Source organism: Papio anubis, chromosome 1 (genome assembly GCF_008728515.1).
Source record: "Papio anubis isolate 15944 chromosome 1, Panubis1.0, whole genome shotgun sequence".
Lineage (NCBI taxonomy): Eukaryota > Metazoa > Chordata > Mammalia > Primates > Cercopithecidae > Papio > Papio anubis.
In genome coordinates, this window is record NC_044976.1 from 201,314,866 (window position 1) to 201,331,934 (window position 17,069).

Genomic DNA, 17,069 nt, shown 5'->3' on the forward strand with positions numbered 1-17,069 from the left:
AGTGAGACAGAAGTGTGTGAGCAATGCGGGCCAGATGGGTGCCCGGAGTGAGGCTTCCCTGCATAGGCGACATCTGCAGCGTTCAGGACCTCCCTGCAGGTTTGCCCTCTCCACTCAGATTTATCCTGTCTGTCCTTCTTAGTTAGTTTGGTGATGATACTCATACACTAATTTTAATATCTCTGTTATTTACAAACTGTCCTACTTGCTTACAATAACCCTATAAAGTCTGTTGGGCAATATAATGTTTTTATGCCCATTTTGCAGATGAGGTTGCTGAGGGTCCAAGTTCACACAGCCGTAAAAGTGGTGCCCTCATGTCTTTGGCCAATTTTTAATGCAGAGGGAATCCAGAGATGGTTCACACTTATGGCCTGGGAGAGACCAGGCCTTGGACAGAGTGCTTGGTCAAGCAATGGAAAGAAGTCCAGCCCAGCAGAGCATGGGTCTGTAGGCCCAAGGACAAGAGAATGGATGTCCCTCCAGGCCAGGGATGGTTGTCTCTGTGCGCCTAGTGTTGCCTGATTGGATTGGAGCCAAGGGGTATCTAAAAATAGGCAGCCTGGGGAGACCAAACAGGCAACTGTCTCAAGTCAGAGAGGTCTGTCAGACTTCCCAAAGAAAGAAATGTGAGAGGAAGAGGAACTGGAAAGCAAGGCCCCGCCCCAGGGCTAGAGGAACTGGTGTTACTGTCTGTGAAAAGAGGGTTTGAACTGGATGATGTGGAAGGTCCTTTCTGGTTCTACAATACTTTGCACTTTAGGATTTTGTGAAATAAGTTAAAATAAACTGCCTTAAAATCCCTCATAATTCTATTCCTAGGAGCTCTATGTGAAGTTCCTCTTCGAAGTTCCCTGGGCAGGCTGTGACCATCCACAGGCCACGGTGCTCTAGCTGGCACTTTCCTAAGGGCTGGTCCCTAGAGCAGGGACCTGAGCAAACCTGCTTTCCAACCATGGCTCCTGCTGCTCAGAGCTTAGACCTCGCCTCGCCACTGTGTTTCCTCCCATTTTCTTCTGGAAAGTCGTCATTACAGGCAACGTGAAAAGTTTACCAAATTATAATCTGGTAAAGGAGCAAGAGGGTCGGAAAAGAAGGAAGAAAATCCCCCCTATCTGGCTGGGTACAGATGCTGCTCACCAGGAAATGTAGGTTCCCAAGAAAACAGAACCCCCATTTCCAGTTTTCATTGTGTTGTAAATTAAAAATAAAACCTTAAGCCCCCAACCACTGAACGGATTCCCTCTTGGCCGAGGAGACCCCAGACACTCCATACAAACTGAGTTCCCAGCCCCAGTGGGCCGGGAGGTTGGATTTGCCTTGTTATAATCCCTCCCTTTTGTAGCTTAGACACAACAACTGACCAGCATCATTGCTAAAACGAGATCATAAGAACTGACAGAACAGACTCTCGGTGGTAATGAGATACCAAATTATAAACAAGACCTAAGGCCATGCCAGGCAGAGATAAGTCACACACCCCTGCACCTAAAGAATAAACGACCTTCTAACTGCCACCTGGGTTTTCTTTTTCTCTAGCAGCTAAACAAGCACTGGCCTTGAGATGAGCTATCTTAAAACCATGGCATTCCTTCCACCGCCAGACGCTGACTGACTGACTCCCTGTTCCACCAGCCATAACTGCAGCTTTCATTAGAAAAGATTCTGATTTCAGTAACTGTCTTCTGATACAAAGACCAACTGTGGACTGCTTCTGGCCTATTTACAGAGACACTTGAGTGCCTTTGTGTTCTGAAAAGACCTTTTACATAGAGGGCCTAATTGTAATACATGTAAATGTTAAGTCTCCACCCCAAGGTGAACATAAGTTGTATATAACATGTGTGCTTATTCAGTATGCATGCCTTAGGCCCACCTTCATGAATATTCATAGCTCCTGCTATAACCTGTGGAATATGTGCACTTGGTCAAGCTATTCTGCGTAAATTCCTGTCTTACCTGTCCCTCCCTTAAAGTGCCTGCTATTGGCTTCTACCGGAGCCTATGCTTCCCAGCCTGTTAGAATGGCAACATTGCAGGCTTTAACCCCCTTATAAGAAATAAAGCTCTTTCTAAATTGATAAATTGTGTGATTTTTAAGTTAACAGGCTGTATTTGAGAAACTCAAGGGAGGAATTCTATTTTACTTGCAGATTTAAAAAAAGACTTTATTTTGTGCTACAGTAACATTTACCATGATTTTTGAATAACTTAGAACAAAGGAGGGTGAAAAAATGGATATGTATTTTATCATGTTGTATTTTAATGTTTTACAAATTCTCTGTGCTTGTTTTCTTTAAGAAACTTACGGCCGGGCGCGGTGGCTCAAGCCTGTAATCCCAGCACTTTGGGAGGCCGAGATGGGCGGATCACGAGGTCAGGAGATCGAGACCATCCTGGCTAACACGGTGAAACCCCATCTCTACTAAGAAATACAAAAAATAGCCGGGCGAGGTGGCAGCGCCTGTAGTCCCAGCTACTCGGGAGGCTGAGGCCGGAGAATGGCGTGAACCCGGGAGGCTGAGATCCGGCCACTGCATTCCAGCCTCGGCGACAGCGCAAGACTCCGTCTCAAAAAAAAAAAAAAAAAAAAAGAAAAAGAAACTTACAACACGAGTCTATTATTCTTAGTATTATTATTGTTTAGGTAGCTCTTTGGAGGCTTGTGATTTGTAGACTCACCCATTTCTCTTTTATATAATTTAGGCATTAGGTTAATTATTTTCAACTGGAGCCCCATGGATTATCAAAGATGGGAGATAGTCATCTTAAAATGATCATAGCTAGTTCTAATATTGCAGCTGCAAGTCAACTCTCACAAACATGAAAGCATGTGGCCTATTTTAAGTCTTTCTCCTAGTCAATTTCAATTTTTAGTTTCCTTTATTATCACCTTGAGAACTGTTCTGTACTTAATTTCTGTGTAATTTACATGTCTTCTGCACTCTTCTGTTCCCTTTATCAAATTCTCTTATTCTTTCCTTTTTGTAAGCTGTATGTTACTTTTCCCTGCTTTAACTTTTCAGATGTTAATTTAGTATGTCAGGCTAAAACTCTTCTTCAGACCTTGAGCTGAAACTCTGGAAGAAGTACAGAAGTTTTGGAATCTTCCAGCAGAAGGTAATTTAGCTCTGCTCAGAAAGACCCTTCTCTAGTGACTGCTGGGAATATCCCCAGGTTGGAAATGCCAGCTCATTGCTTGCTGAGAATTTAATCAGTTAAGAGCACATCTTTTTCAAGCTGTGGAAGGGTGATTAATCTACCCTGTGCTGATAGCTAGGCTGCTAGGATGACTGAAACCAAAGTCAGACAGAACCTCTAGATTTCCTGTAGCTGCTTTCAGTGTGGGGAGGCGGGGGTAGGGGGTGGGATGCTGTGTCTTTTATAGAGATCGTTGTTAAACCTTCATCTTGACTTTCATTGTCATTACTATTTTGTACTTCCTCTTTTGCAAATTTCCTTAGCTTCCTCTTTGAGTCATGTTGATATTGGTGTTTGAATTCCTTATTCAGTTTCTCCTTTAGTCAACTGAATTTTTCTCCTACTGTTGATTCATTTTGCTCACCAGTGGTCTATTTTTGCATTTTTTATCCAGTAAAGTATGTCCATCTTTAGTTTACCCACAGAAACATTTTAGGAAATGAAATTGACAGTATTCCCCAGTTTTAGGAATCAGGCTGATCTGTTGCTTTGTCAACAGATTTTGAGAGACGCTTGAGAGAAATGTAAGGTTAAAATTGTCTCTGCAAACTTGAGCTGTACATATGCTTATTCTTAGCCAGACGCCAGTTAATTAAAGACGATTCAGAAGAAAAGAATAAACCCACAGCAGAAAGTACAACGTTTTTGGCAAACTTCATAGTTATGAAAAGTATAAATACTTAGAAATTTAGGAGAAGCAAGAATATATTTAAAAAATTAGTATTAAATATAAATGCAAATGACTGGGCACAGTGGCTCATGTCTGTAATCCCAGGACTTTGGGAGGATCACTTGAGGTCAGGAGTTTCAGACCAACCTGGTCAACATGGCAAAACCCTGTCTCTACCAAAAAAAAAAAAAAAAAAATTAGCCAGGTGTGGTGGCGCGTCTGTGTAGTTCCAGCTATTCGGGAGGCTGAGGTAGGAGAGTCACTTGAACACAGGAGGTGAAGGTTTCAGTGAGCGGAGATCATGTCACTGTAATCCAGCCTGGGTGACAGAGCAAGACTGTCTCAACAAATAAAAATAAATATAAAAAAAAAAAATAAATGCAAGCAGTTCTGGGTATTTATTTAAAAATCTCAGTTGTTCCCATGGGAACAACTGGACATTCCTTATTAAATAATCAGAATAAAGGGAGGGCAGTAATTGAAATGGAAATATGAAGTTGCCTTTGGATCACTTAACAGAATAAGCCTGGATGTAGTATCATTTTCCCCTTAGATTAAATTGTAGTATTTAATGGGCTGAACTCACATGAGTTTTGGGGGGTGGGGAAAAGTTCTAGAGCCCAAGTACTGAAATCGTGTTTGAACATTTAAATACGTCATGGTTATGAGAATAGTTGAAAATACGGAGCTGACTTGGTTACCAGTCTCCAAAAAATAAGAAGCTGGTAATTTATTTCCTTATTGTTGTAAAAAAGAATCGTTAAACAGCTTGTGAAGAAAGGGTAGAAAGGAGAATGGTTATAATCTGAACATAAGGCTGTTCATATTTCTGATTCCTGTTCTCATTTTTTCATTATTAAACCACCAAAATCTCCTACAGATAAATGTCTGTAAGTCAAAATGTTTTTGGCACATGAATTATAGTTTCAGTTTGGAATAAGATTGTTTGAGGCAATGAGAAAGATCTGGTTGAATTAACACTTGGAATATTTGGATAAGCCAAATAGCAAGTTCATCAGTTAAAAATAAAGCTGTGATTTTTTATGAAACTGGACTTCGATGCAAACTGTGATGCTGTGATGTCAGGCGGAGCTTCCCAGTAAGCACGGGGACCTACAAGAGATGGCACAGGGTGAGGGTGTGAACGCGTGCATGTGCTACCTTACTCGTACCTGCCAATTTGGAAAGTTCAGCAAATTCACTATTAGGGCTTACTCCTTTCCTCTGCTCACTGCCTTTGCATCAGCACCTCGATCACAGGAAATCTTTTCCAAGGAAAGATCAGAAATCTTTATGTTCATTTTTTTCCTCTCCCTCCATTGTCCCTTATGATATGAGTTACATGGGTGTATCTTATTAAAAAGAGTTTATGGTCTTATAAAATGTGACATCAACCGGGCACAGTGGCTCACGCCTGTAATCCTGGCACTTTGGGAGGCCGAGGCGGGCAGATCCCGAGGTCAGGAGTTTGAGACCAGCTTGACCAACATGGTGAAACCCCCTCTCTACTAAAAATGCAAAAATTATCTGGGTGTGGTGGTGTGCGCCTGTAATCCCAGCCACTCAGGAGGCTGAGGCAGGAGAATCGCTTGAACCTGGGAGGTGGAGGTTGCAGTGAGCTGAAATTGCGCCACTGCACTCCAGCCTGGGTGACAGGTTGAGATTCTGTCTCAAAAAAAAAAAAAAAAAAAAGTGACACCTCATTTTCAGTTTGCTGAGTTATTTGGAGAAGTTGTACTGTACTAAAAGGACTCAGAATAATGGAGTGTAACACCCTAGTTGAAAACACAGGATCCTTGAAATTCAGAGAAATAGGGAGAATGTGAGTCATGATGTGATGTATACTCAGAGAAGGAATCAAAGAACTGAATGTTCAAGTATTTCCCTGGCCTAGTTTCCTTTGATTCTTTTACTTAATGTCCTTTGCCTGGGCCAGAAAAACTCTAAATATATTTATTCCACCCTTGTTAAAAATTTATGTGCCTGATTTTGGTCAGATTACTCTAAAATATTTTCTTACTATAATACAGGTATGGTATATGTCTGCATGATTTATTAAATGGTCTTTCTATACTTCATTCCTCCCATGATCCTCAAAAGATGAGCTAGTTGGTGAGCACAAAGGTGAATGTCTGTTTTGAGTCCAGCAAACTCTCTGACTTCAGCCACCACTGAACTGGAAAGAAGTAATATGCTTTGCCAAAGGTGGCAAGGATGGCCCGCAGAGGCCCTGGTGCTCCTACCTCTCAGTTCAAATCTCTCTCCACTGCACCACACTGGCTTTCCCAGAAGTGAAGGTCTCAGATAACCAGCTTGAGTCATTTTTATAAATAGCCATATAGAATGGCTTGCTTCTGATGAATTTATGTACCCTGTTGTGCCTTTACAAGATCATCTGAAGTCTAGAGGAATTCGTGGCATTTGTGCCTCTGTGCTCCATGAATGTCTGATGGGTGCCATGTGACATTATCAGCTGTGAGGATAGAAGGGTCTAAGGAAGGATAAAGACCAAGTAGATAAACCTGAATTTCCTAAAGCTGTTTCCACAGTCATTTTGTTTTCCATTTGTCCTCTGACAGAAGGTGAGGGGCAAGGTTGTTAATGTCAATGGATTTGTGTGTATTGTGTGTGTGTGTTATTTTATTTTATTTATTTATTTATTTATTTATTTATTTATTTATTTGCACAAGGTCTTGCTTTGCCACCCAGGCTGGAGTGCAGTGGTGCGATCATAGCTCACTGTAGCCTCAGCCTCCTGGGCTCAAGGAATCCTCCCACCTCAGCTTCCCGAGTAGCTGGGATCACAGACACATGCCACCATGCTTGGCTAATTTTTGTATTATTATTATTATTATTATTTTTTTGTAGAGATGGAGTTTCACCATGTTGTCCAGGCTGGTCTTGAACGCTTGTGCTCAAGTGATCTGCCCATCTTGGCCTCCCAAAGTGCATGGATTACAGGTATGACCCACCATACCTGGCTGTGTGAGTGTGCTTTAATTCAAGACCCAAGTGGCGCCTATGCTAAGATAGCTGTCATTTTGCTCTTTCCATCATTTGTGGTTTGCTTTAGTAATAATCTCTCATTCTTAAACTGATTTTTACAAAACAGGAAATGGGATGGGATAGTGAATAGAGGGAGAGGGAGAGGGTAGAGAGAAGGCTGTTCAGAGATGAAATTGATATTCCTCATCTCTTGTAGCTTTTTGCTAAAGTGGAACTTCAGCATAAAGCCATACATACACAGGCAGGAAGATGAGCGGACAACTGTCTGCAGGGAGCAGACCCTTTGCATAGTTAGCTTCCAAGCTGAAAAACACGTCCCTCACTTAGTGTAAAAAATGACATGTATCTCCTGTATATTTCCGTCTCTATTATCTATTACATTTCTAATATCGAATGTATCTTTATTATCTATTATATTTCTGTCTAATCTAATATATCCTGTATATTTCTGTCTCTATTACTCTATTATAGAGTAAAAAAAGACACGTGTCTCCTGTATATTTCTGTCTCTGTTATCAATGTTATCTGGTACTTTATAAAACCTGTGTGGTTTTTAGATTCTCTAAATATCTATAAATAAAAAAGGCTAGTAAAAGATTTTTGAATGATAGAGCAGTGAAAGAATATGGGATAGTAGACCTGGAAGGATTTTAGAAATAATTGCGTTCAACTTCCTCATTTTGCAGCTGAGAAAATGGAGCCCCAGATGAAAGTGACTTGTTCAAAGTCTTGCAGAAAGTTAGTGGGGTAGTGGTGTAATTCTCTGAGTGTCGTTAATATTCTTTTTCTGCAGAAGTCCAGATAAGAACAGGAACAGAGTTTGTTCTTCAAAGGCTCATCTTTGGGGCAGGTGTGTGGTTGTCACCCTGGGAGTGCCTCTGATGCTGAGAGCCAAGGCTTTGCCTCCAGTGCCAAGTGCGAAGGTGGTCATGGCTGGGTTACTGGTGGTACGAGGAACTGGTAACAAACTACCAAAGATTGCATGGAATGAGAGGTGGTTTCTCTAGGATATAACATTAAAGGGGTCTATCCAGGCCTGCCTGACATTGTGTCCCAGAGCAAGGGGTCAAATGAAACTTCCCACCTTGTCTTCCTACCCTTGCACCTGTCCCACACCATGATAGGTTTTATATGGGGACCTAGCCTGTATGTCCAGGTAATTTCTACACCCTTCAAAGTAACCTGTGCTCGACTACTGCTTGGGACTAGAGGTATGCCCACTGCACTGCAGTCCACCCTTGCAAGCAGTGCCCTGAGAAGAACCCTGGCAGGATGCAGGCTCCTGGCTCTTCAGGAAGGCACTTCTAGTCGTGGCTGCCTGAACCAGCTTTGGGTGGCATGTACCTTTGGCCCCCCCATTTACCCTTCCCCTTAAGGGTAAGGAGGATCAGGACAGAGCCCTCCAATGTGGCAGAGAGCAAGGGAGGAGTTCTTTTGCCTGGATTTAAGGAGAGTATTGGAAGTATTACAGAGCGAGGGTGTGGATTCAAGTATGTTATAAGGCTCTTGAGATAGGCTTCCCTAAGGGACAGGATCTGGAGAAACCGAGTAAATAGTTGTTAGTGGCTATTAGATTGGGGCGTGGGATTCTGTAACCAAATAGATGCCCAATGCAGCTGTCTTAGTCCATTTTGTTACTGCAGACTGAGTGATTTATAGAGAGAGAAGATTTATTTCTTACACTTCTGGAGGCTTGGAAGTCCGAGGTTGAGGGGGCTGCATCTGGCAAGGACCTTCTTACTGCATCATCCCATGGCAGGAAGCAGAAGGGCAAGAGAGATCGAGAGAGAGAGAGAGAGAGAGAGAGAGAGAAGGGGAGGGGATCAAACTCACCCTTTTATCAGGAACCCACTCCCCCAATAATGATATTAATCCATTCATGAGGGCAGATTCCTGAAAACCTAAACATTTCTTAAAGGTCCTACCTCTCGACATGGTTGCCTTGGGAATTAAGTTTCCAACACATGAATTCTGGAGGACACACTGACATTATAGCAGTAGCTATAGGTTTTTGAGAAAGATGAGCAAGATGCTCTAAGCACAATCACTCTGAATTTTTGGAACCATCTTCTGACCTTGGCATCATGTTGGCAGTGAGGACTCATTTGGCACTTTGCTAGAGGCAGGCTCCCAGATGAGACCACTGGTGCCCTTTGCCCAGGCCTACACCTCACTTCCAGACTTCTAGCTCTTACTTTTCTAAGAGGCAGGAATGAGTGGCCCTCCACATGTCTTCCTTTCCATTGCCAGCCTGTATTAGTTTGCTGCCATAATAAAGCAGCACCACAGCCACCTGGCTTAAATACAGAAATTTATCATGTCTAGAAGTCCAAGAATTGGCCGGGTGCAGTGGCCCACACCTGTAATCCCAACAGTTTGGAAGGCCGAGGTGGGTGGATCACTTGAGGTCAGGAGTTTGAGACCAGCCTGGCTAATATGGTGAAACCCCGTTTCTACTAAAAATACCAAAAAAATTAGCCAGGTGTTCTGGCACAGGCCTGTAATCCCAGCTACTTGGGAGGCTGAGGCAGGAGAATCGCTTGAACCCAGAAAATGGAGGTTGCAGTGAGCTGAGATCATATCACTGCACTCCAGCCTGGGAGACAGAATGAGACTCCATCTCAAAAAAAAAAAAAAAAGGCCGAGAATCAAGGTGTCAGCAGGGTTGCTTTCTCCTGGGGACTGTCAGGGAAGGATCTGCATCTCTCCTTGGCTTGTAGATGATCATTTTCTCCCTGTGTCTTTTCATGTCATCTTCCCTCTGTACATGTCTCTGAATCCACATTTCCCCTTTTATAAGGACACCAGTCATGTCGGAGTATGGTTGATCTTAACTCAAAGTACATTTGCAATGACCTATTTCCAACTGCAGTCACATTCTGAGGTATGGAGGTCAGGACATCAACATACGAATTTTGTGGAGAACACAGTTCAACATGCAATATAGCCCATGAAAGGAAACCCTCCAACAGAGATAAACTGAGATAAATATGACTTCTGAGAGATGGAATTTTAAAAGAAGAGAGGACATCTGATGAGTTGACTCCAAGTTTTTAACCTCTTCTTTCTCTGTCATGCAAAGCTCCACCCCAGCCATACAGTCAAGAGCAGCTGCAGCCTTTAATCCCTGATCCTGAGGGGACAGTGGTGGGAAGTGGGGATAAAGATGGTGCCACTCACCATCCTGTGGTTTGAGTGTGCCTCTAACAGAGGTGAGGATGCTTCCGCCCCACTCTACCCCACCCGACTTGTTTCTTAGAGAGAAGGCAAGAATGTGAGTATTATACATTAATCAAATATTTATTAGGTACACACTGTGTGCCAAGCACTTCAAGTACTTCTCCAAAGATCCTTGCCCACATGGCATTCTTTTTCTAGTGGTAAAAGGCAGAAATAAATAACAAACGTAATAAATAAGTAAGTTACAGGTAGGTTAGTAGAAAATGAACATGACTTGGGGGTTGGGGCGGAAGACGAGTGGATGTGGAATTTACAGCTGTCGATGGAGTAGTCAGGCCAGCCTCACTGAGAGTGTCAGAGGTGAGCAAGGACTTGCAGGTGGGAGGGGGTCGGCCCATTATATGTGCTGGGGCAGAAGGTCAAGGCAGTGGAGCCTGCACCAGCCACAGCAGACTTGAGGAGCTGTCAGGAGGCCTCTGTGGCCAGGGTGGAGCAAGCAAAGAAGGGAGTTGTAGGAGAGGAGGTAAGAGATGTGATGAGAGATGGGCCATATAGGTCCTTGCAGACTTGGCTCGACCCAGGTGTGATGGAGCAGGGTTTTGGGCTGAATAGTGGCATTTTATTTGACATGCTTGTGAAGGCTCACCCTGGCTGTATCTCAAGAACAGACTGTGGAGGAGTGAGGGTAAATGCAGAACTGTTCTGAGACTATTGCAGCATTTCAGAGGAGAGGTGCCTGTGGCTTGGAGCAGAGTGGTAGAAGTAGAGACAGTTCTTTGGTCGGATCAGTTATCTTTAGAATAGTTTCTCACTCCCAAGTCATTAAACCAAAATTGCCTGGCTGTATCCTCCTGTATAAATGTCTCATTCTGGCCCTTGACCAAGTCTTGGCTTGTATTATCTAGATTAGTGACTGTTATTGACTTAAATTCCATTTGCCCTTCTAATTATGGCTGAAAAGCAATCTGTCCCTCCCCAGATTGAATTTTTATTCCTTATATTTTTGACATCAGTGATTGCATTATGTTTGTGATATTGCAGGAGTATTGAAGGGAGCCCTTTTTCATTTCTAATGAATCATTTTTAAATAATAATTTTTAAATCATAATCCATAATCATTTTAAAAAATCAAAGACATTCTCACATAACATTTTCTTAGAGCCACCATTCATAATACTTAGCTCCTAAACTGCAGGCAAGAATGATAATATTCTACACACATTTATTGTTGTTGCGGCCCGCAGTCTCCCAGTTGGGCAGATTGAAAAGAAACTGTCAGTCTGAAGAAAACAAAACAGTTGCCGTGTTTTCTGCTGGACCTGCTGCTGCTGCTACATGGAGTAGCAACTATTTTTACCTGGATCGTGAAGCACCAGTGTGCTGTGCCTTAATAATACATATAACTCATCATACCATGAGAAATGGAAAATTCCACATGCACGAGTCTGCTAGGGCTGTCGTAATAAAGTACCATGGATAGGGTGGCTTAGACAACAGAAATTTATTTTCTCACAACTCTGATGGCTGAATGTCTAAGATCAAGGTGTCGGCAGGGCTGGTTTCTTCTGAGGCTCCTCTCATTGACTTGCAGATAGCCATTTTCTCTTTTGTCCTCAGATGGTCTTCCCTCCACATGTGTCTGTCTCCACATCTCTCTTTTTTTTTTTTTTTTTTTTTGAGGCAGAGTCTGGCTCTGTAGCCCAGGCTGGAGTGCAGTGGCGTGATCTTGGCTGACTGCAAGCTCGGCCTCCCGGGTTTACACCATTCTCCTGCCTCAGCCTCCTAAGTAGCTGGGACTACAGGCACCCGCCACCACACTCAGCTAATTTTTTATATTTTTAGTAGTGACAGGGTTTCACCATGTTAGCCAAGATGGTCTAGATCTCCTGACCTCGTGATCCACCCACCTCGACCTCCCAAAGTGCTGGGAGCCACCACACCCGGCCCTCCACATCTCTTCCTATAATGATACCAGTCATATTGGATTGGGGTCCACCCTAATGACTTTATTTTAAATTTGTTACCTATTGAAAAGCCATATCTCCAAACACCGTCACATTCTTAGGTACTGGGGATTCGGACTCTAACCTGTGAATTTTGGGGTACACAACTCAACTGGTGACAGGCACCTTTGCATTTAATTTCCTTTTGCTACAGTCATCACCCCCAGGACCATCTGCTACTGATGTACGTTCTGTGCAGTACATTCATGTCAGTAGTCTCAATTTTTCTAAGGTTTCATTTGTTGAGGGTGAAATTTGGTCATATGATTGGAACACCAGTTTGTGAGTAAAGAATAACGTGTATTTACAAATCATGATATTGATTATATTGTACATTTAACAAAATTCTAAAGTAGAATTCAAAAAATTTGTCTGGATGATGACAGTTTATTTTAAATAGGTACACAGCTTCTGGGAGTGGTAGTTAGTATTGTTGAGTAGTTAGGAGAGCAGATAGTTAGACTGCCTGGGTTACCATTTAATCCCCCATAATTACCAACTGGTTACCCCGGGAAAGTTACTTAAATCTCTCTTAGTCTCTTTGATTAAATTTTCTTGTCTTACAATGTAGATGATTGTAGTTTCTACTTCATAGAGTTATAATAAGAATTTAAAATGCTCATCTGCATAAAGAATTTGGGAGAGTGTCTGGTACATAGTAAGTGTTCAATAAACGTTGGACTCTGTTATTTCCGGGGCAGCCACTTGGAATGAAGATACTGATTTGGGTAAATTAGGTCTGGTGTGTTTCTGGAAACATATTTGCTAATTTGTGTGGACAAATTATGTGTTTCTAGGATAAGGCATAATTTCATCTGAGAAGATAGTTCATATTTGTTATGAATAATATGCAAGTTTTTTAAAAAGTGGGGATTGGTTATACTCATTTAAAGTACATGGAATTCTTGCTTATCAACATTGAACTGGTCTTATTTTCTGGTTTTCGGTTTGTATTCCTGCTCCTGGAATTATGGTTTGGGGACCACAGTGTGATGGCAGCAGCAATGTGTGTGTGTGTGGGGGGGCTAAAGTGACATCTTTGTACACTAGGCCAGACACCCCTCTTCAATAAAAGCAGATTCCCTGTTATCTTTATTATATTTTATAATGCTGTGTAAACTTTGATTTGAGAGAATTCTTCTATTATAAATAGCCTGTAACCCACTAGCATAGTATATAGATTACTCATATCGTCTGCTCCCCCACAATTGCTTTTATTCTGTATATACCCCAGGGATACAACTCATGTTAATAGTAGCCTGAGCAAAACATAATTGGGAAGGTAAATCTGTTGCAAAAAGGAATATAGCATAAATTAAATATAAATCAAATTAAATATAAAACAATGCATTTAATTATCTGCACCACTGCCTCCTTCCTCTAACATGATATCTAAGAGGAGACTAATTTTCTTTCTGGGATAGGGCCAGATCTGAGCCCAGACCAGTGAACTGTGTCAACCTCTGGAAAGACGGTGCTTGACCTACTTTTTATGTGATATGTTGGGCATTAGCTAACAGCACAGCCGTTTTGGTCAGCTAAAATTTCAGTATCAGTAAGAGGATCTGCTACTCATCTGAATTGTGAATGCATGAGCTAGTCTGTGTGTGTGGTTGGGAACATCTACTTATAATACACTATTAAATGCTCACATAGGTTCAATGATGTGGTGAACCATTTGTTAAAAATGTATTTGTTGAATAGACTCTCACAAGCTCAGCAAGGGAAAGTGCATTTCTGCCCAAGGAAGGTTTTCAGTTTGGACAGCAGGCATTAGCCGTCCAAAGCTGGTGCTGCTATTAGAATCAGAGGAAGAAGCAGACCGGGTCCACGTTGGATGCCCTCTGTTCTTCTCTCCCCACCACTCTGAGTGGTTTCATCTGCCCCAATCTTCATGTCTGTGTGACACTCTGACTTACATTCTCTCAAAAGATCCAGTCCCCAGCCAGCCAGAGTCTAGAATTCTCCAGGCAGGCTTCCAAAGGTTGTTTTCCTCTGTTCCCACTGAGTACACTAATTTTTGTCAGATGGCAACTCCTGCATTCTGAAGAGTCTGGTGTCACATGCTCCACCTCTGTCAACCCTCACTTCCTCCTTTTGGGCTGATCTCAGCTGGACTGGAAAACCCTCCTCTGTTGAAAGTAGGTCTCAAGTGGTAATGACTGATTAGTATGGACCCGCACCAGTTCCCAGGTGTTTACAATTGAAACGAATTTGCTTATACTCAGAAATGACAAATTGGTAGATGTGATAACATCAAAAAATTGTTCTTACGGTTGAAGAACAAACAAACAAAAATCAGCAAATTGGCAGCTTAGCTCTAATACTTGGCAACCCCTGGTATAAGATTTCCTGACACCCTGCACCCCCTCCCCACACATACCCCCAAAACCTTGACCTTTCCTTTTGCAGGTCATCATTTAATCAAGTAATCCCTCCTCTTCTGGCATCTGTTACATTTTCTGGCATATCTAGTAGCAATAAGTGGTTGTGGGCAGGAACCATGTCTTCATGCTCTAAGTCCCTAACTTGCTGGGTGCCCAGCAGATAGATATTTGAAGAATGGATGAGTTCATGAATGCATGAAAGAATACAAAACTCTGGAATGGATGTTCTCACTGCTCTGAGCATCCACGTAATCCAGTCCTGTGCCTCCCTCCCCTTTCTGACCCGTATCACTCTGCGGGGCCCGTGCGCCCCCGACTGGCTTACACTGCTGAAGGGTCCTGCCTGGCTTTGCCACATTCAGACTTTCTTCCTCCAAATCATCTCTCATAGTGCCACCCAATTAGTTTTCTAAAAAATGAAAACATTTTTTTCATGTTGCTCTCTTGCTAAAAAATGGAATGATTTCTTATTGCTTGAGGGATAAAACTCAAAACTCCTTAGTCTGTCATTTAATACTGACTAAAGCTTGCCCTTGATATTTCTTTTTTTTTTTTTTTTTTTGAGAAGGAGTCTCGCTCTGTCGCCCAGGCTGGAGTGCAGTGGCCGGATCTCAGCTCACTGCAAGCTCCGCCTCCTGGGTTCACGCCATTCTCCTGCCTCAGCCTCCCAAGTAGCTGGGACTACAGGCGCCCGCCACCTCGCCCGGCTAGTTTTTTTGTATTTTTTTAGTAGAGACGGGGTTTCACCATGTTAGCCAGGATGGTCTTGATCTCCTGACCTCGTGATCCGCCCGTCTCGGCCTCCCAAAGTGCTGGGATTACAGGCTTGAGCCACTGCGCCTGGCTGATGTTTCTTTAAAATTATTTTAATTGTAAATATTTCAAACATATTTAAAAATACAACACTCATTTACTCACCATTACAATTAAACAGATAGTAGAATTTACTCCATATTTACTTTGATTTTCTTTCCCTAACTAAATAAATTTATTTTCTTTTATTTTTTTAGAGATGGAGTTTCACTCTGTCACCCAGGCTGGAGTGCAGTGGCATGATCTCGGCTCACACCAAGCAATTCTCCTGGGTTCAAGCAATTCTCCTGCCTCAGCCTCCCAAGTAACTGGGACTACAGGTGCATGCCACCACGCCTGGCTAATTTTTGTATTTTAGTAGAGATGGGGTTTCACCATATTGGCCAGGCTGGTCTCGAGCTTCTGACCACAGGTGATCCCCCTACCTCGGCCTCCCAAAGTGCTGGGATTACAGGCATGAGCCACTGCGCCCGGCCCCTAACTAAATAAATAAGCAAACATTGTAGATACAGATAGGCCCCACTCCATCCTTCCCTCTCCTTTCCTACCAGAAATAGTCATTTCCTTGTTTAACTTTATCTTTCACAAGTCACCTGTGAGAACCATTTGGTCCAGTTAGATTTATCTTCTTGCTAGAATTTCATTCTCCTTTTTTTTTGTTGTTGTTTTTTTGTTTTTTCCATTGAGGCCCAGTTCACTTTTCACCTCTTCCGGTAAGCTTTCCTAGTTCTAAATTGCTCCACAAGTTATTGTCTCCATTGCTCAAGGCAAACAATATTCTGCCTGGTGACAGCTTTTATGTAGCAGTTTTCTCCTAGTATTGATTTTCTATTCCCCTTATAGTAATTTTTTCCTCTTGCTTTATATTATAGCGAATCACGTGCGTGTGTTTCTTCTCCACTAGGTAACAACCTTCATAATAAGATCTGACTCTTAATTGCATTGATTCATTCATTCTACAGATATTGACTGAGGGCTGACTAACAAGCTCCAGGAATTGTTTAAGCAATGGGGATGCAGGAATGAACACAACAGACAGTCACTGCCTTCGTGGAACTTAAGTTCCAGTGGGAGAGAGAGAAATTACGTGAATAAATAAATATGTCAAGGTGAAAAGTGCTAAGGAGAAAAGAGAAGTGGGAGAACCTAAGGGGTGCTATCTCAGACATACTTTAAATATATGTCTCTCCTTTATGCTCTACTTCAGTGCTCAATGCAGAGGGCACTGGGTACGTACTTGCTGAATCGCATGGTCTACCCAAATAGATACTATTTGATTCCCTGCTAGTGAGACACTACTCAGCATACACCTTCCTTCTGGGAAGGTGGTTATAGGAATGCAGATTTTAATCCTTTGCTGCCAGGAGCACACCTTGGCTGTTCTTCCCGTTATCAGTAGATGTACACTCCGGACATGATAAAATTGTAATACTAGCTTTAGTAAGGCATAATAAGGGAGGAAAGGTCTGCTTCCTAGCACCATATTTATTCCATAGTCAAATGGAACCAATTTGGCATCGTCTTTCCTCCTGCACTTCTTCATCCATCAGACCAGTGGAAGGTTCACTTTTTGCAGTATTCCTAACTGTGGTGGTATTGAATTGTGGTTACCAAGACGACCAATCTCCTCTTTTTAATTTTTCCAGCCTCCAGGAAAGAATAAAATCCCTCAACTTGTCACTTAAAGAAATCACTACTAAGGTAAGTACCTTTATACTCCCATTTTCCAAAAAAGCCTATGAAGCTTTCCTTTGACTTGATTTTATGTCTAGATCATAGGATACCTAGCTTCTGCAAAAACACGTAGAC

At 42.4% G+C, this 17,069-nt stretch overlaps 1 protein-coding gene across 3 annotated transcripts in view; it reads left to right on the forward strand.

The window, feature by feature from the left end:
* DISC1 (DISC1 scaffold protein) overlaps positions 1-17,069 on the forward strand; it is a 340,168-nt gene that overhangs the window by 93,483 nt on the left and 229,616 nt on the right. For all 3 annotated transcript variants that reach the window (XM_031659336.1, XM_031659330.1, XM_031659333.1), the window contains exon 6: positions 16,907-16,961. In XM_031659336.1, coding sequence (XP_031515196.1) covers positions 16,907-16,961 — 55 coding nt within the window. The remainder of the gene's footprint in view (positions 1-16,906; positions 16,962-17,069) is intronic.